The sequence below is a fragment of the Ptychodera flava genome, chromosome 20 (genome assembly GCF_041260155.1).
Source record: "Ptychodera flava strain L36383 chromosome 20, AS_Pfla_20210202, whole genome shotgun sequence".
NCBI classification, from domain to species: domain Eukaryota; kingdom Metazoa; phylum Hemichordata; class Enteropneusta; family Ptychoderidae; genus Ptychodera; species Ptychodera flava.
The window spans coordinates 9414014-9435290 of record NC_091947.1 but is presented as its reverse complement, the minus strand read 5'-3'; the positions used below and the strand labels follow the sequence as shown (position 1 = coordinate 9435290).

Here is a 21277-nt window from a genome sequence, read left to right as displayed (position 1 = left end):
AACATTGACAGAACAACTGCCCCCACCCCTCTCCTTCCTCCCCTCCCTTCCCCCAACATAAAATAGATGTGTTTTGAAGAGTCTGGAAGATTAAAAATTGTCATACTTTTGTGAAACTTGCAATTTGGACATTTTAAGTCTTCATTATTGGTAATTTTTCAAATTTCAAATCTTTTACGTTTGAAGGACAAGTAGACATAATGGTAATTGTGGTTTTACATATCTACTATGAAAGTGAAAACGTGTATCGTTGTAAGTTTTGTTTCTGAAATTACTCTTCCCTGATCATTTCTGAAGCCGTACATCTACTTGATCAAAATCTTCAACCACGTTGTCTTCAAAAAGTTACAGTTTGCTGTAAATAAACTTTTTCTATCTGCTTATCACCACTAAACAACTACCAAGGAAAACTACATTTTGCAAGCATTTACAAGTAAAAATGAAATTTGTTTGATCATGGATATACTGTATTTCCAAAGGGAAACATACAAAATTGTGAAAAATTTCCGACTGAAATTCTAACAAGTTCAAGCTCAGATAGTGGAAAGTTATACCATGCACTTAAACAGGAAGTTACAGGACCATGGGTGCACAATAGGGGGATTACTGATGACACAGCCATTGGAGGTATGTAAGGGTAGCTCAAACCCCCAACTGGGACCGCAACTGGGACTCCCAGTTGGCTTAAAATGCACTCTGGGACCGGTCCCAGTTCACTTCTGGGACCGGTCCCAGAAGCGAACTGGGACCGGTCCCAGTTGGCCTCTAGGACTGGTCCCAGAAGCGAACTGGGACCGGTCCCAGAAGCGTACTAGCTCGACGTAACTGGGACCATTATGATTGCGGGGAAACACACTTGTATCAAATGAACTGTACCATGGAGGTAAGGTACCTCCATGCTGTAATTACGAAACCATAATATAATGGGAAAGAAGTTTCCCATCCCACTATATGCCTTTTGTAGCATTGTTTCACTTGTTTTATTCATATTCTCTGTACTGTTGTGAAAATTATGTACTATGTTTTTTGTGTGGGAAAGCTAACATCTCCCAGTTTCATTCAAGGACAGTCAGGTCTCATGGGACTCGTAGCTCCATAGAGCTATGACAGACATACAGACTGAAATAGAAAACACTGAGACAGCATATACTACATATAGCTACTAGCTGTCAATGAAGTTTTGAAGCAGTGCATGTTGTTGACTTGTATATTCAAACCCTTTGTCTTAAAATGTAATGGGACTATCACCTCATTGATGTCTATTTTTTCCTCGCATAACAATGAAATGATTCTGCTGTACCAGTACATGCATGCACTAATGGTTGCCCCTCTCCTATTTATGTCTATCTGTTCAGAAATATAACTAGGTCCAAATTAAGATATCAGTCATATACTGCAAGTGAATTGCAATTCTATTAAAACACAGCGGGTTTTCGTTAAAGGTTTTGCTTGCTGTTTTTAATGTAATGAAAGCCTTGATGAGTTAATTGCTAGTCTTGCACAGTTATTTTCATCTCCTTTTTCATCTGATTCAGTACACAGTCTCTCTATCAACGTGATCCGTGCAGTAAGATTTCAACACACACCATAGCACAGGACTAATTACTAGTTCTAAGAATGAGTACATCGCAGTAAGGCCAAAGTAATGAAATTCTTTGTTTAGCGCGCCCACTCAAATGTTTCGAAACATGAGCGGGAAGGCAGTACTAAAACACATACAAGAAAATTAAAACACACGTTATATTTTCTTGATTATTTCCATGTAACTACATAAGTGTCTATACAAAAATCATCAGAAACTTCCTTTCATCGTGATCATCATAAGTTATACCACAAGATGTGAAATTTTGTAAACAGGAAAGCTCAGTAAAATCCTATTCAAACCATTGGCAGTAGAAAAACCCTAGTATGTGCACACAGACAAAACAAAGAATTAAATTACTTTGGCCTTTAATAGTTGGGATCTATTAAATGTCGCGTATACCTACGATTATGGCAGAGTAAAAAGATGAAAACATTAACAGATTGTTAGTATTAAGTACCAGTAACTGGGTTTTTTCATAGTGGTCCCAGTTCACAAATTGGATGTGTCCCTGAAGTGTACTGGAACTGATCCTGGAGGCCAACTAGGACCACGGCCGCGGTCCTAGAGTTAATTTTGAAGCCAACTGGGACTGGTCCTGGAAGCCAACTGGGACCGGTCCCAGAGGCCAACTGGGACCAGTCCCAGTTCGCTTCTGGGACCGGTCCCAGAAGCGAACTGGGACCGGTCCCAGAAGTGAAGTGGGACCGGTCCCAGAAGTGAACTGGGACCGGTCCCAGAGTGCATTTTAAGCCAACTGGGAGTCCCAGTTGGCGGTCCCAGTTAGGGGTTTGAGCTACCCTTACATACCTGTGGCCATTTGGCATACACTGGGCAGGAGTTTTTGAATTCTCATAGCATTGACCATGTGATAAATTTGAATAATCATAATGGGCACTTTTGTGACATCTGCAAAGAGGGGTCAAAGGTTGTATAGGGAAAACAATTTTGAAACATATGCATTCTCCGACAAAAACAGAATATTTTTTCCGTTTATTTTCAACTTAAGTCTAGTCGCTATATATTCACAGACATCATATGCAAGATTCAATGACAATGAACTCCTGAAAGTAAACATGGCAAAATTATGGGATTCTGGGACCAAACACGGCACGTCCGATCGGGAGTGTGACTTTTTTCATTTGCATAGATTTACAATAATCCTGCTTTTATAGGGGAAGTTCCTGTTTAATCCATTCTCTTGGTATGATTGCACGCCCACTTGTGATCACGTCTGTGATGTCAAACTATGTTGGCACATATTTGAGTAAAACTAAACATTTATTTAATAAGAAGTAAGGCCACTCAAAATGTCTTTTTGTGTGATATCTTTATTCATGTTGTTTGTTTAACAACATTATTCTTTACATGCTTTTCTTACCGCAATAATTTGAAATTGATCTGACAATCAGTCCCCAATGTCGTGTGGTTTAAATTTGTATAAAGTTTACATAATATACTGTTTTCTTAAGAATGATTTTCTTTGATTTTTTGACTGGTTACCAGTTGCCACCTTTCTTCTTCTTTGGTTTCTTCCTAGCAGCAGCTGATTTCTGTCTTGGCCCTGGCTGGCTAGCTGAGGGTCCTGGAGGTGCCTGTGCACTCCCTGCCCTAGGTGAGCTAGGGGTGCTTGAAGGTTTGCTGGCATCCCTAAGTCATGAGGGAAAAAGTTGTGGTGAATCTCAAACTGCTTTTCCATAAATAATGTATTTGACAACGGGAAGAAAAGGACATGATAAGGAACAGATGCCTCAAAAGGTTGGGCATGTCAACTTATTTAGCCACCTTGCAGACAGATCACATCTCTACATTTCAGTCAAATCTACCAAAAACCTGTGTCCAACCACTCAAATTTCAGATACTGACCAGCAAAGATTACAGAGGAAGTGGAATTTTCTTTGGCACAATAATTCAAACAACTTACAATTCTGACATTGCAGATGCTGAAGCCCCCTGTGTGCCTTTTCCGACACCACCTTTCTTGTCCTTCTTCCTCCCCTTGTAGTACGTCCGCTCTCTCTTGGGGAGCCATCTTTCTGGGTCAGGATCACTGTTTGGATCATAACTCTTTGGTAATTTACCTGAGAAATGAATATTCCTATAATTAGAACAAGTTGGACATAAACATCTGACAAACTGGAAAATTACTTGAGGCAAAATGCATCCGGGGGACAGATATGCACACTGGGGGGGGGGGGGGGGGGAGATGGACCTTGGGGAAAGAATGTTTCATTCAAAAGGGTCATTCTTGTTGCCTGTACAATATTCATATACTCAAAATATGATTCTTTGCTTATCTACAGGTTATGTAGACTCATCTGAAACTTGTGGACAAAAGTGAGAATTCATTAGAGGATTTTTATGACTTTTTCCCATTAACTAAGAGTTTCAAATTTGCCTCTACATTTGGGATACTTGGCTTTTGCATTCTAAAAGTTTGTATGGAGACACCTGAATTTTTATCCTTGATCAAAGAAAATCAAGATTACATGAATCTTTATCTTGCACGAATTGTAGCACACATTTAGAGAATTTTAACAAACAGAATCAAAATGCTGCTTTGTTATTGGACATGCATAAATAAATATATCCGTCACTTTACACATTGATGTGATGAACAGAAAACAACTGGAACAAGCTTTAAAAGTTTTTGTTTTGTGAGGTACATTATTCAATCATCAAGGCTGATAAAAATTGAACCCTACAGAAATATTTAAATGATTTTGGATAATTCGTAAATGATGCATTTCCACAGAAACAAAGAAAATAAACAATACCTCTCCTCTTCTTCTTTTTCTTTTTTTGAATCAAATCAACAGGTTTCTTGTCTGTTGTCTCCGGTTTGTCAGGTTTGGTGACTTTTTTCAAATATTTGCTTCCAAATAAGAATGGAGTGTTCTCCAATTTATCGAGATCTAAATCCTCTGAGGATTCTGCCACTGAGGGTAGCTCTTCACTCAGTCTGTTGTCAATTGGTTCAGGAACATGCATAATAGGAAAATTAATACTTGAAAGATATCTGCCAAATCTCTTTCATGAAAATCTTCAATACTGATCACATCACACAAGCTCTATAATTATATTCAACTAAATGTCACAAACACAAACCAATGTTTCACAACCATACGTTGGTGCAATCTCATCCTTTTCTATCAAAACTTGAACCATATCAATGAAAAACATGGATATACAAGGGTCAGAGATCTTTATGAAAGTTTCTGCATTTATCCTCAAGCATGTTTTCTCCCACAATAATTCATTATTTCGAACTGGAGCACCCTACCTTTCTACCCAAGAACATTAACAAAGCTTTGTGAATATGCATCAACTTCAATAACTCTTTGAGTACTGTAATTTTTCCAACCAAAATTATACTGCCACATTTTACCAATCTTTTATGAATTTTTCTGAAATATTTGATAATTTTAGACCAAATGGACCTCATACTTTATTGGCTACAGTTTTTTATCAAACTTTTGGCGAAAATCTGAGAAAAATTGACTGTGGTATATGTTATAAAGGTGAGGAAAAATTGACTTAGGCGCTCAAAGGGTTAAGACTGCATGTCCTTGTCAGAAGCCAAATGAAATAAGCAGCAATTGCATCGGCAATAACTTCCAATAAAAAAAGGATACTCTTCTGCCTTGGTGGGATTGAACTTGGCATATGCTGATATCAGCTGGGCTAGGGTACGCGTATCATCTGGGTTTGCACTGTCAATATAAATGTTCATGCAAATATTATATGTAATTTTAACATCACAGTCCACACAATATCCTATTATCTGATATACAAGGACAATATGGCACCCTCCTTTCACTGTATGGGAGTGTCCCTCTGAAAAGTGGCTACTTGAGGAACTGACAGAAATTCATAGAGGTTTAGTACACTGCAGTTTGAAGTCTGCATTCTCTCCATGGGATGATTTTATCTTTTGTAATTAAAGACATGTAAATGTACAGTATTTTTAAGCAATAATGTACCGCCTCCAGGGCCATAACGGATGAAAGCAACCTTTGGATGACATATTATGTACTAAGCAAGCCCAGTACATTATGGAGAGCAACCTTTGCATGACATATTATGTACTAAGCAAGCCCAGTACATTATGGAGAGCAACATTTGCTTGAGTCTTAATACAGGCGGGGAGGGGGTACATTATTGCTATTTTTTATAGTTTTGGCAATGCCAAAGAATTTGTAGATGTGGAAAACATCTGGGAGATGACATCTTGGGCCATAATACTGGATAATCGGATATATTATCAGTAATAATCTGGGGAGATGACATATCAAAATTCTCTGATATCGATAAAGCTATAATATAATTAAGCAATAATCACACCAAGCGACAGTTTACCACGAGATTTTGACCATTTCATGGCATATATGCACGAGCTATCGCTCGTGCATATACCCGGTATGGTCAAAATCTTGTGGCATTTATTGCTATTATATCATAACAGTATATTGAAATTCTGGCATGGAACGTCAAAAAAGGACTTTTGCTCAAGCTGAGAGCTCGCGCGTATGCCAGCTGTGGTATATCACGAATATACCTTGTTCTTTTTGCGTCTCGACCAATCAGATCACTGTATTTGCGCCATTAATATACTGGTATGATATACTACTAATTAACACCTTGAGACCCTGGTAGTTGAAATGTTACATGGAGCATATTGTAAAAAACAGGAATGATTATACTTTAGAGCTTCTGTACTTGGCAAAAGTGATGTATACACGCTAGTGTAATTATAGAATTGGTAAAATTACTGGGTATATCTGTTGTAATTGTACAACAGATTACCAAAGTTAAGGGGCATACAAACGTATCAATGACAAATTACATTGTCAGTTTGGTATTGAACAGTCAATATAAGACAAGTAATACAATACCTTCTAAGATCTTCCAACATGTCTGTGGCTTCTTTCGACCTACCACGTTTAAGTTTGAAATCTGCATTCTCTTTCAGCAGTACGTGGAGTATTTTTTCTGATATCTGAAACATGATCCAAGCCCACAAAGTGTTAGAGACACCATGGGCAACCTTAGATCTCACCATTTCCTGTTGGTTTCTATCTTACACTGGATTAATTCCACTTCACTCAGCATCGTGTAAAAGGTTACAGTTCACACCTTGCAATTTCTCAGACAGCGTAATCAACACTGAGTAATCTCTCTCATTAAGTTGTTTGGTTGTGGAGTATGATGTTAATCATGGTAGCTTGATTACCACAAATACAAGTGTTTTAAACTTGAATTTGTAACATTTTGAATGGTGATGTTATGAGAACAAGATTAATTTATTCTTGTTGTAAGATTCAGGCTCAACATATGCACATAGTATTCAGTACTCTCCATGCAATTACACAGTTTGCATGGATTTGCGTACATCAAATGATTCATAAACTTGTGTGATTTTTTTTTGGTAACATTCTGTGTCTAAATACTTTTTCTATATTTTTGATATTTTGATATATTGTATTGGAGCCATACTTTTTAATTGCCCATATTTGGGATAAATAAAGTTCTATTGGATTGCAATTGAGTCGTAATACAGTCCTTTCTGTTTTGTATCAAAATCGGTAACTTTCGGTATCAAATTTTTTGTCAGAATGTGGTTTTGTACAATACTTTATCAATAGAATACATTCCTTGGTAAATATCAATCTCTATATAAAATTTTAACACCAATGAATGATGTCATCACATACATAACACAAAAAGTGTGTGATATAATTATGTCAAATTGCTTCCAAAAAAGATTTCTCATATGTGTACAGGTATGATGCACACTTACTTGGTTCTCTCTGTAGTACTGTACTGCAGCGTCCAGTATTTCAATGGCCGCATCAACATTTTCCAGACTGACACACAGACACACTAGTGTAGACACCATGCCAGGTTTGTGTTGTAATTCTTCAATGGAATGTAACGCCTCATAGGCTTGGCCAATGTTACCTGGTGATAAACAACAAATCCATTAGAAAGTTGCCAATTACAATGAGATAAGACTTGCAGACCTTCTAACCTACTATCCCGTAACACCATGTTGTGGGTCAATTCATTCTACTGAAAATGACAGGGAAATGCAAAACTTTAAAAGATTCGGGACACAGAAGGACCTCTCACGGAGATATTATACTGACATAATTATATTTGTACAGGAATTGGTACCGTAATCACTCCATTAGTTCGACTGCTCCATTAGTTCGACCGCCCCTTTTTGGAGGATAATTAATTATTTTACGACCTCCAGTAAATCGACCAATGAGAAACCGCATAATTTTTTTCCCTCTGTAATTCGACCGCAAGTGTGTCAGCACGGATACATTTTATCAAAGTCAACTTTATATTGCTACAATCGAAATAATATTGTTGCAAATAAATCAATATCAGCGACAACACTGTTGCCAATTACGCCGGTTGCTATAGTTGCAGTACGTGGAGGACTTGTGCACGCTGTTTTCTTGTCTTTTCTTTACCTGTCTTTTATTTATGTGCTTACGTTTAATAAAGACTTTTCTAAATATGAATAAAGAATAAAAGAAATAAAAAAATGTTTGGTTCGAAGAGGGCTGCAGTACATGAAGATGTTATGACTAGACGGCGGTAATCGAGTAAGTATATCATTCAAGGTCACCTTGCGGGGTATCTCAGCCATTTCTGTAACTTTTGGGCCAACTTTTGGAAAGGCAGTACGAAGATGAGTAAGGACTCTTTCACCCATGCTTTTGTTTTTGCAAGTACTTTTTATAGCACTGTGAAAATAGAAGATATATGCAACTTCAGGCCGTCAATTTCAAAACTGAACGCAACTGCTGTACAGTGACGTTTTCCGTTTTCCGTGTGTGACTGATCGTCCAAGGGTCACTGGGGTCAAATTGCGTAAATTCAATGTTGCGTAAACAAACACCCAGATCATCCATTGACATCGGATACTTGTATATTTAATTTTCCTACACACCAAAGTTTCATGACCAACGGCGATCGAGAGTTTCACCGTTTCAGTTTCATTTTTTTCGGTTGCTTATTGTGAAAAACGGATGATCGTGACGTGACATTGTTCAAACTGGGCCAGACTAAAAATAAATGCAGGCGGGTGTGCGTAACAAATATTGCAACATTGTTTGTACTGGGGGTCATGTTTGAAGTTGTATGTTTCGCCCTTTCATCGCATTTGAGCGGGCAGAAAAGGGAGAGAGGGGTAAACGTTAAAAAAATGGGGTTTATTAAAGTTCAACAGCGAGTGTGATCATGCTCTTGTGTTGTAGCGGTAGTTCTCTTTTTGGAATATGTGTTGGCCCTGAAAAGGGCCGTTTGGTATGTGCTAGAAACTAGCTATGCGATATTACACTGGTGCTATGAAGAAATCAAACGACGATTTCTCCAATATGCTACGGGTGAGTTCTTCTGCCTTGTCATTGATATAGAAGCCTATGTTGCAGTCTTGAACCATACCAATTCTTCGTGAATGGAAATACGGACGACACTTCGGCTTAGTTACGTATTTGCCTTTGACGGCAAGCCGTAAGTCCATGATTCTAGCAAGTATCGGGCGGCATCTCTCTTCAAACTGGCTGCTTTCTCACCTTTGTACAGGACAGCAACCGCATTTCTGTCATGGGGATTACTCGTGTCTCTACGCAATACATGGTACTCGCCTACGGCTAATGACCTACCATTGCCGTAGTGAGTCATGCCAACAGCCAGCACACCGCGAATGATGACCTTCTTCATGATGGAATTGATCGAGGAATGATTTAGACCAGTAAATTGCACCATTTTAAAGAATTTTTAGCCAATCACCAATCAGATTGAGTTTGAAGAGTCTGTTTCAGATCTATCATTTGACGCCGAGCTGCTAACACATCTTTGTGTTTTCGTTTTAGTGACATGACAGCGCCCATTAGCTCGTGACTTGTCTAACCTTTGATCTCGTAAAGTGTGACCGACTTTCTGTGCGCATGCCTCTGTCCCTCTGTCTTCGCCGCCTACAAGTCACCAGGGGCAACGTGTGAAATACCAGGGCATTGTATAATTGTGTATTAGCCAATCAGAGCAGCCAGAGAAATCTCTTTCTGTATTCACCGGTACTCAACTTTTTTCAGCATCTTTTAATTTTAAAAATCTGAACTGACTTAATTTGTCGATGAAATACAGAACGGGCAGTTTCTGCCCTGAAGTTTGAAGAATTAGCCATATTTATATATTCATATTAATACGTGTGACCGTTAGCGGGATTAAAGCTAAAATAAACATTCCATAAACGGATCGGACAATTTGCCAGGTTGAAGTCGTAGTTGCTAGACATATTTTAGTAAACATATACTGTAAACACATAAACTTCGAAGATTATTATTATATTCTATTTCCTCAAACACGGAGGCAGGGGAGTCGGCAAATCCAGCGTACTTCACCGTACTTCAGTACGCATTTTTTTCTGCTTTAAAAAATGATCATGCTGTTGCAACATTTTGACCTCATTGCCTGACTTTTGAACCGGTTGTCGATATCGCGTTACTGCTTTACTTACATGTGGTTGTACGCATTTTAATACATTTTATGCAGATAAAATAACATTTAATGCCTGACGCAGTTTGAAAATCCCAGCGTTTTTAATACATTTTAGTGACAGCGCCCATTAGCTCGTGACTTGTCTAACCTTTGATCTCGTAAAGTGTGACCGACTTTCTGTGCGCATGCCTCTGTCCCTCTGTCTTCGCCGCCTACAAGTCACCAGGGGCAACGTGTGAAATACCAGGGCATTGTATAATTGTGTATTAGCCAATCAGAGCAGCCAGAGAAATCTCTTTCTGTATTCACCGGTACTCAACTTTTTTCAGCATCTTTCAATTTTAAAAATCTGAACTGACTTAATTTGTCGATGAAATACAGAACGGGCAGTTTCTGCCCTGAAGTTTGAAGAATTAGCCATATTTATATATTCATATTATTACGTGTGACCGTTAGCGGGATTAAAGCTAAAATAAACATTCCATAAACGGATCGGACAATTTGCCAGGTTGAAGTCGTAGTTGCTAGACCTATTTTGGCACACAGTCCATGTAGCCGACAATGAGATGCAAATGATATGCGGTCAAGGTCTCCTCAACTAACTTTCAGCTGGTTCTTCACTTTCTACTATTTTTTAGTATTTTTTACAAAGGCACAGACTTATTCTACCTGCAACTTAAAACTGATAGTGATTTTGTAGCTCATTCTTTACTATTTTTCATAGTTTTTGGTAGCCGGTAACACACACTTCGTGTTCGTGTCGGCTACATGGACGATCTGCCCATATTTTAGTAAACATATACTGTAAACACATAAACTTCGAAGATTATTATTATATTCTATTTTCTCAAACACGGAGGCAGGGAGTCGGCAAAATCCAGCGTACTTCACCGTACTTCAGTACGCATTTTTTTCTGCTTTAAAAAATGTTCATGCTGTTGCAACATTTTGACCTCATTGCCTGACTTTTGAACCGGTTGTCGATATCGCGTTACTGCTTTACTTACATGTAGTTGTACGCATTTTAATACATTTTATGCAGATAAAATAACATTTAATGCCTGACGCAGTTTGAAAATCCCAGCGAAACTCAGAGAGTATGTATGTCCATACCAACTGGATTATCAGTGTTTGCACACAGACAAACGTAATTCTGACAAATTTTCTTGGATGTGGACGTACAGAGCGAATTTTCTGTCTGAAATCTAGGCGGACTTGTCGAAAAATTTATCGGCAAATCTATTCATTCTAACACTATACTATACTTCACGGTTTATTGTTGTTTGCCATGTATTCAATCAACTGATTTTGTGGGTGGTAGGGTTTATCAACCGACAAAGAAAATAATTTGCCTGATGATACAACTGAGAGGAACGATTGACAGTTTACCATATCAACTTATCACTTTCATTGTTTTGTATCCACACCTACGAAGCAAATCAAAGGTCTCCGTCCTCTATACTCTCAGTAAATATAATGCTCACTTCTATTGTTTTCACAATGGTGTAAATTAGGCGACATAAATGAAAGACATGAAGTGTGATTTCTATCATTTTACAAAAGGAGGCGGTAAATTACCAATACGAACAAAGCGTAAAGCGGGTATATCAAAACGAAAAAGTGTATAAAAACGTCTCTGAATGAATGCAACTTCACTCGCAATTCGCTATCCTAACGAAGAGCATCACCATGAATCGCATCGACTCCTACTTCGCCAAGGCTACTGCCGAGACTCCTGCGTTACCGCCATCGATGTTCCGCACTCCGTCACCGATCAAGAGAAAAGAGAAGCGACCAGTTGGACGTCCCAGAAAGATACCACGTATCGATTCTGCATCTCCAACTCGCGCTGATACCGTTCCACCACCAACAACCGTTGCCACCGTCCAACCGCCTACCGTCCAACCACCACCCGCCGCCGTCGTCCCATCACCACCCGTCGTCACCGTACCATCATCACCCGTCGTCACTGCACCGCTGCCCATCGTCACCGAACTCATCGCATCGACACCATCACCAGTCAAGAAACGGGTTTGTACAAGTCGTACACCCCGAAACAGCGCCGAGAAATTCGTGACCAGGCCAAAGAGAACGGTTTGAATGCCACCGCCAGGCTATTCAACATCCCACTCTCCACACTGAAAACATGGAAGAAGTACGACTTCAAACACGACCAATTCATCGAGGTGGTCGTCTGGTTGGTGGTGGCCGACAGATGTCATATTCCGTCGAGACCGATGAAGCCATTCTCCAGTGGATTCTACAGCAGCGCGATCTTCAGATCCCCGTCACCATCGATGCCATCTGCACTCACGCACTTCAAGTGGTAAAGCCAGAGAACCGCGACTTCAAAGCGTCCAGAGGGTGGTGTCAAAAGTTCATGAGGCGGCATGAACTTGTACTACGCAGCAAGACATCGGTATCGCAAAAGCTCCCGGCCAACCTTCAGCAGCACATCACCAGCTTCCACGATTACGTCCGTACGCAGCGACTCGCAGACGACTTCGATGTCATCGGTAACATGGATGAGACGCCGGTCTACTTCGATCTGGTACCCAACAAGACAGTCGAGAAGCGTGGCACGAAGACCGTCAGAGTGAGAACGACCGGCGCCGAGAAACGACACCTCACCGTGGTACTGGCGGTAGCAGCAAACGGCGATGTTCTTCCACCGATGGTCATCTTCAAGGGGAAGCGGGAGCTGAAGCTGCGGCATCCACCAGGGTTTGTCATCGCTGTTCAACCGAAGGGCTGGATGGACGAGGACTTGATGGCGAGGTGGGTTGAAGAAATCTGGATACCATACACCGAGCGTCGATACTCGATGTTGGTTCTAGATTCCTTCCGAGCCCATGATGCCATCAAGTCCAAAATCCGTCGAGCAAACTCGGTGATGGCGGTGATACCTGGTGGGTGCACATCGAAGCTCCAGCCCCTTGATGTCGTCTTGAACAAGCCGTTCAAGGCGGAACTCCGGCGCTCGTGGACAACGTACATCCAAGAAGCAGCACAGAAAGCCCTCGACAACGAAGACACCGAAAGCCGCCTCACCACCGCCGATCGCCAAACCATCGTAGACTGGGTGAACAGCGCTTGGCAGCAGCTTAGATCGAAGCCGGTAATGGTAGCGAAGTCGTTCAAGGTTTGCGGGATCAGCAACGCTCTAGACGGCAGCGAAGTTAACCTGACCCACAACGAGCAAGTCTTGGCGGACATGTTGGTGGACGTGTTCACCGACGAAGACGATGATGAAGAACCATGGTTTGAAGGCTTCACCGCAGATGAGTGGCTGTCTAAACCAGTACAGCTAAAAGCCTCAGATCAGTATGTCTGAGCGACAACAAACCCAAACCATAAACGGCCCTTTTCAGGGCCACCACATCCTCCAGAAAGAGTATACCTAAATAAAACAATGCCAACTTTTATTTTTTATTTTTATTTTTTTTTATTTTACTCTCTCTCTCTCTCAGAACCTCCGCTTTTTTTTTATTTACTCCTCTCTCTCTCTTTTGAGGGGCGGTTGCAAAAAATTGTGGTTCATACATAAAATTGTAATAAACGTATTCTGAATTTAGTGCTACTGGCATAACATCTACAAAATTCTGCAAACAAGAATTGAAAGAAACTTAAGCGTCTAAAAATGAAGTGCTGCTCGACAGTACGGCATTTAAATTTAAGGGACATTGAACAAAACAAATTCTGGCTTGGTGCATTTAATGTCAGGGGAACTTTGGACGAGTGGAACAAAATTTAGCAATGCTGAAAATTTTGCTAAACTGGCATCAGAAAAAATCGTCATGACAAATGTATACGGAAACCGTAATATTTTCATTGTGAAAAAATGAATGTAATAATTCTGAACAGGGAAACATTCAGTCTGTACACAATTTTCCATTCAAATCATCCATTCATTCATTCAACACAAGTATAAAAAAGTAAGGAAACCAAAAGCCGATTACATGTTTTCAATATTTTGTAAATTGTTTTTATTAGTATCTTCTTTCGCCGTCTTCACCTGAAATATAAAATGACATGGTACCGTTGTTGAGCGTACTAAATAGTCTTTATTGTCTAGCGCCCTCTATGGTATCAACATCCAAGTAAATATGGCGGCGTCCATGTCCATGTCCATGTCGTCGCGGCGTGCTGTGCATATGAATCAATTTTCCGTCGCCGTTTTGTATTTTTGAAGATCAAAGCTGCAGATCCGAGCTTCTAAGGTATTAGAGACTCATTCTTTCTCGGGTCAAACTGTTAAATTTGATCATACATGCCTCCTACACGACCAGCTGAAGGTGCCTACAGTTCTACATGTAAACTTATGGAAAGTTGTGACCGTCGAAAATATATTCTAGACATTCGACCGGCTGAGTATTGATATTATTTTTGTAGCCCATCAGTTCGTCTTTTCATAAATCGTAATTATTTTTTCCCGGTCGAACTGATGGAGTTATTACGGTAATACAAAACGGATTTGGTATGAGATGTATCATACATTGTATTATGTTTGAAGATGTCAATGCATGTACTTTCTAAAGTATAAATGGAACATAGTTTTATCAACATTCACACAGTCATTTTACATCAATACGACTTGAGAAGCATGTTTTTACCTTGTGATAAATGGAGTTGTGCCAATGTCAATTTTATCCTTACAGAGGGGTCAGCTTTCTCATCCACATATTTCTGATGAAAAAAACAATAAAAAGTACAAGAAATGGTGATTTTAATACCTGTTTGTCATTGCATGAGATGATTATGAATACTGTCTCAAGAATTTCAGTAAAGATGTACAAGTTTAATTTCTTTACTATTTTGTTACAAGCGCTTGTTAGTGAACAATAACGGAATTTGGATAACCATTGCTGCATTTCAGTTTTGTTTTCTGATTTTCGTACCTGTAGTTGTTGTATAGCCTTGGTGGCATGTTTTTCACGACACAACTGAGCTGTTTCTATGAGATGAGGGACATCTCGCTCTGGATAGTCAGACTGTAAAGTCTTCACAAATTTTCGCAGTGCTTCACCCTGTTTGTCGGGGAAAGGATGAGAAAGTGAGTGCATCAGTCATGAACACCGCCCTGACATTCAACCATCGTGTCTCTTGGTCTAGTATCGTTGCTTTCAGCAACAAGGTTGAATGCTAAAGACAAACCTTGAAATCAACACTGGAGGTTTTCTGAACTTTATGTACCAGTAGTTGATTTCTAAGAAATTCAAATGGTGTTCTGATTGTTGGGATCATGTGAAACCAAAACTATCACCAACCCTGTGTTTCTGACGTGAATAAAGTTAGACACAAATATTTTGGTGAATATCTAGCTATGCATTTAATATGACATGTCATGAAAATGAAATCTATTGCACTTAAAAAACTTATATTTATTTCAAAAATCAAACTTGATAAATGACAGTTTGTAAATATCTTGTACAGACTTACCAGAAACAGTCAGCATTGAATGTTAAGTTAGACTAGGATTTCCATCAATGCATCAGTTTATGATACCGTAACAAAAAGGGCTCTACGACTTTGCTGATGATTAACATCAATTCAGAGGGATAGCTCAGAGAATTAAAGGTCAGAGGTCAGCTTACCTGATTTGTATACATGAGTAGCAGACACTTGTTAAAAGCTATAACCCTTCTTTGGTCTTCAGTCAATTTATGTTCCAAACCATCTGCTGTAGCAGTCTTGATTTTTTTCTTTGAATCAAACACATTTTGTTCCTGAAAACATACAAATAAATTGGATGATACAAGAATGCTGATTACTTATGATTTAATTTCTCTAAAGAAACATACCAATATATATTTATTCAAACCTTTACCCTTATCTTGCCAGGTTCATATGTCACCAACAAGCCAAGTTGTTAAGGACCACTGAGTTATGACGTCCCATATCTTGCAATTTAACGCAAATTTGAATATTTCAAGGCCCTAACATACTTACATACTGTAAATTCATGTCACATGCTATGCCAAGTGGGTGAAAATACCGGGGGGGTCACTTCCATTACTTGCCTATATGTATACGTGCCGCCCAATGGGGTGGGTATTTCAGCAACTTGGTCTAAAATGGGGGTATCAATTCCACTGTAAACAAGGTCTAAAATGGGGTTGATTTTGAGTGCCACATAAGAACAAATTTCAACCGTCTGTTCCCGTCTCGCTCGCAGGGTTCTGAGCTGCACTTTAGAAGCATCAATATCTTTTTCTGTGGCAGGGAACCATTAAAGAGACCCCTGGCTTACGCCAAAGTAAATATCGACTTGGTTGTAAAACACCGTCACTGATTGGTCAGATCTCCATATATGGAAGATTTTTGCCCAATAGAAAATACCAAAACAAAGTGGCTCCTAGTATTGATCATGACAGACAGGTCAACCATGGCTACATGAAGTAGTGTTGCTTTACAGATGAACAGCGAGGTTTGTTGTGAATTGCAATTTCCAAAAAAACCACCAGTCAGACTGTAACTGCAGATAGTTGATAATTTGTAGAAGCTGGACCGAAATTCGGTGAGGGTGAAAGACAAAATTTTCTTTAATCAAATTATTTTGGTATTTCCTTTTGGAAATCATGGCTTGGCCAGCAACAACATAGCCCTAAACGCGGTACAGTGGTAGGCTTTGCCGGGGCAAATACTTGCTTTTTCCGTTTTAAAAATTTTGACGCTTTGACTTTTGACCTGGGTCAAAGGTCATAAAGGTCTAAAATGGGGTCCTAAAATAACGGGATTTTAGGTCTAAAATGGGCCCTGGGTTTTATACCTGCGGCCGCACACCCCTACCACTTCTCTGAACAGGTACCCCCCCCGGGGTGAAAAATACATAGAGATTTGGCTAAATACTGCTTTTTACTGACTCCGGAAGTCATACTGCCTGGCAGGATGTCAGCTTTGAGAAACTCTTAATAATTACTTCTCCTGGTATTCTTACAGAAATACAAGTGAACGGAAAAAAGAAAGGTAGCAGGTTTTTCTTGTAACCTAATCACGTGACATTGTTCACTCTTGAAATATAATCTTTTCCGATATGAAAATTAGGGTTCGCTGTATAAGAGTTATTTCTCTATTTTGGTATCTGCGACTTAGAAAGATGCAATTATGTGTATTAATTTAAAATCTTAAAGTTGAAATTGTAACTGAGTGCCAGGCACAGTTTTCAACAATTGAATTTTATTTTGTTGATAATTTGATAGAAATAATATACCTTATTGAGTGTTATGATGTTATTACAGGTGACTGCCAATAAACCAGCATCTGAAGGTCTGAAATATACCAAACAATGACATAATTATCCAAAATGAGTTACACAAATTATTAGCGATAGAATTCTTTCTTCTTTGCATAAGAAGGAAATTATAAAATGCTGAATAAACACACAAAACGAATTAAGTAACTAATCGGTGCAGGCTGTAACCATGTAAATTCAACCACTCATTCATTTTAAAAATTACATCGCTTTGTTTCTCTTTTGAATATTAATATGACCACACCTGTTTGTTTGCTTATTTCATAAATACTGGATAGAAAATGCTTTCACTACATTGTTAGAATCCATTCTCTTTGAAATAGACAGTGTGTGTTTTGATTACATGCAAAGATTCCATTACTTCCACCTGACAAAGTTGCAATTATAAATCAATATCTTGATAGTAACATGTTTTCTGTTTAAAATCGTGGGGCTCACACTGGACTTAAAGATATGTTTACAAAGCAACTGACAGACAGACAAAAATGTTACCTTGACTTGAAAACATTATTGTAAATTTTCAGGGCTTCCTCGTTCTTTCCTTGCAATTGTAAAACATATGCCAATTGAACTTGTATGACAGCGACTTCAGACTCAATATCTTCTTCTGTCATATCAGGGTCATCTTCAAGACTCTCACGACAAAGCCTCTCTGCCTCTTTTAGCTTCTTCTCGGCTTCTTTGATCTGTCCTTGTCCAACCAGCAGGCAGGCTTTGTTGTAACAGAGTTCAAAGGTGTCTTCACTCAGTCCTTGATCCTCCTACAGACAACACATGAAAACAGACGAGTCATCAGTAAATTTCCCAGCTGAGGAATGTTATACACCAAATGGAATGAGTTTTTGATCTTTTGATCCAAAACATCCTCATGGACATTACAGATTGTACTCAGGGAACAACATCATGCTCAAATTCAGGAGCTTATTTTCTACATAGGCAAGAAATTTGACTGCAAGCCATGCTTTTTGCTTCAGAGCCAGAAAGACATAGGAGGAGTGTGAACATGTTTATCCCTTTTATTTTTATTTTCATTTGGCATTGCAAATACATACAACAGAAAATGCAATAGTGCTATTAACATGTGTATTGGAGCTAGTCATAAGACATATGTAAAGAGGTAACGACAGCACACTGTAAAGCTTGTATGTGTATCCGGTTGTTTCAAATTCGAGATGCACTTTACTGATGTTCAAGCTTTTCCCTTTCACCCCTTTCCCTCTGTATATAGTTCCACCTAACCAATGGAAAAAACTGGTATGAACCAAACTCTGGGTTAAAAGGGTTAAAAGCTATCAATCTCTTACCATTGTTGTGTCTCCCCATAGCTGTGCAGCGGCAATAACTGCCGAGAGATTTGTCTGTCTCTCTTCTTCATAATCGTCAGAGGTGTTCTTAATGACATCACGATAGACATCCAGGCAGTCTTGGTATTTCTCTAATCTGTACAGCTTTATATTTGCAAAAATGAATACATTTATGTTAAAGCAAATCAAGCATTAGATGCTTCGTATAGATTGTGTACAATGTCAGACCAATGAATATTCTCCACTCTGTGATTCATATCGAGTAGGTTTTTATACTCAAACTTAGTTCATTAATATAATTTGCATAAATGAATAAATTTACTCAGGCAATCTAGCATTAGCTGCAGCTTTAGAGAAATCACACATTGATCTTACAACGTAAAAATACTGAAGTGATGATTTGAAAATCTAGAAGTCTTGACAAAGGTACCTTTGAGCACATTGTAGAAGATCAGCCTGACCAAAAGTTTTTCTCAGCATGTATCTTTAGTCGTAAATAAATATTTTTAAGCTATGTGGCATTAAAAGCTTTGCCACATAATTTTGCACTTCACATACAATATCACATTTCTTCAGGAAACTATCTTGATGTATGCGTGTCACATATAGGGAGCTACCGAATTTACATCTGCAGACAAACTTACTCACCACTTGGCCAAGGAGTTCCTTCAGTTTAATGTCTGGATTTGGCACAGCTTTGATGGTGGCCAGTGCTTGTTCAACTTGATTCAACCGGTACTGGCAGTAGGCCTTTTCAAAAACGAGATTACTGAGAGAGAAAGCAAAACATTAGTGTTCACTGCGTCTTTAATATTACGTTTACTTTCATCACCAATTTTATATCCATAGGAGTGTTGGGGAGTCAGGTTGATGATCAGATGTTGCCATTGTGGTAAAATCAATTTGTCTTTTCAGAGTTGGCATAGTAAAATTAAATGGATAAAATGCCACTTTATCAGGCTTCCAGAATCTTAGAAGACAAAGCGTTCTAGCTCAATGTGTGTGTATACATAAGAAAATCTTTCCTACTGGCAACTATTAGGCATATGCACATGAGTGGATTATGGTTATTACAAAATTGTAAAAAAACAATGAGAGAAACCGCTTTCTTTTTAACAGAGGTACACATGCATACCCTACAGTCAAGTATACATGTAAATTAAATACAAACCCAGCCTGGGTGACAAATAAGCAACTTTCCGACTGTTGAGATTTTCATACTCACCTGCTAAGTTTCTGATTATCGTTTATCGTCCTCAAAGCTTGTCTGAAATCAGACTGTTGTATTTGACATACCACTTTGCAATGGAAGGCATCGGTATCTCCTGGAGCCGCTTTCAGTACTGGAAAATGCGGGGAAATTTATTTCATCGATGATTTAAGTCATTTGAAACATCAGAAAAGATTACGTTGGTATAAAGAAACCAAACACGGTATTTGTTATGATGGCATCTTCTACCGGAGTTAAATAGTTCAGAGCATATGTTAAAAGTATACTACTAGTTAAATTTGGTATGCACATTACGTTGTATGGCTTCCAAGTTCCATTCATCATCAGGCACACGTGAAATTTACAGTTACCCTTATAATGGGAAAAGGTCACCATGGCAAAAAAGTCATCGTACCTTGTAAGCCGGATAAATCGTGATAATACTTACTTTTGTTTGCAATTTTTACACCTTTTGCATAGTCTCCATTTTGCCCACAGCTGTTCAAAGTTGCGAATAGCGATGACAGGTTCACCTCAGTGGACGCCATCTTGTTGCATGTGTGACCCGAAACTCTCTCATTCACGTCTTATGAGGGCGCATCAAGGGGAGGGGCAATTTTTCTCACACAACTCATCCTTCCGTACTCAAATGTACCACAATCATTTCATGCCACAGTAAAACCATCATTTCTATTCTCTGACTGTATTCTCTGACTGTAAAAATTTAACCAACAAAATGGCTGCTCATGCACCAAAGATAGGCACAGCCAAGTGCAACTTGCTTGAATAAACCTTTCTTCCACTCAACTCAGTGTACTTTTCAGAATCATCACAAGTCCAAGATCTTGGACAAGATTAGGTATACGAGAAGCACAGATTTAAAGTTTGATGAGAAGTAAGCTGCTCCACTATATTTGAAACCCAGTGTGTGGCTGTGGGCCACTATAAATGTAAATCGTAACTAGTTTGCTGGTCTAAGTGTGATAGAATTACAAATCAACTGATCAGTCAAAAAATGGTTGTTGGTAGGGCTTCAGTTGCTGAACAGCCTATTTTTTTTTTTTCAAAACCCCTCTGTTGCCATTCATGGTAGTATTTTTGTGGTACAGAGTATTTAAAATCTGACATTTTGTCACAAGCACAACGGCAATTCAGTAGTGAACAGCCAGAGTATGGTTTGCTTGTACAGAATGTTCCATCAAACTTGTGGATGCATGCCAATAAAAATTCTGAGATGGACAGCTATGTTGACTGTGTTGACTGAAAGAGCCATCACTCTAGGGCACTCTCTACACTCCCCCTCTTATGAGAAATGAGCATAGAGACTGTCCTTGAGTGACAGATCTTTCAGTCTAACAGCTATGAAGAGTCATAAAAATGGTCAATTTACCAACGACTTTGACAGTATTAGT

General features: G+C 39.0%; 1 protein-coding gene across 1 annotated transcript; it reads right to left on the bottom strand.

The window, feature by feature from the left end:
- Window positions 1–2895: 2895 nt before the first annotated feature.
- Window positions 2896–20451, bottom strand: LOC139119979 (signal recognition particle subunit SRP72-like). Its single transcript, XM_070683950.1, has 15 exons — window positions 20314–20451; window positions 19881–19998; window positions 19304–19424; window positions 18656–18799; window positions 17844–18112; window positions 17310–17367; window positions 15694–15825; window positions 14998–15126; window positions 14713–14785; window positions 7383–7543; window positions 6478–6581; window positions 5218–5295; window positions 4360–4544; window positions 3507–3663; window positions 2896–3232 (listed from the first exon to the last, which is right to left on the bottom strand). The coding sequence occupies exons 1-15, from the start codon at window positions 20411–20413 to the stop codon at window positions 3082–3084; spliced, it is 1980 nt and encodes a 659-aa protein (XP_070540051.1). The 5' UTR covers window positions 20414–20451; the 3' UTR covers window positions 2896–3081.
- Window positions 20452–21277: the final 826 nt, after the last annotated feature.

Bases quoted from the DNA above. Each gene is read 5' to 3' on its own strand.
- LOC139119979 (XM_070683950.1), bottom strand. From the start codon at position 20,413: ATGGCGTCCACTGAGGTGAACCTGTCATCGCTATTCGCAACTTTGAAC. The intron at 18,800-19,303 runs GTGAGTAAGTTT...GCAAATATAAAG, and splicing joins AGGAACTCCTTGGCCAAGTG to CTGTACAGATTAGAGAAATA. The intron at 4,545-5,217 runs GTATCCTTTTTT...AATTGACAACAG, and splicing joins AATCCCACCAAGGCAGAAGA to ACTGAGTGAAGAGCTACCCT.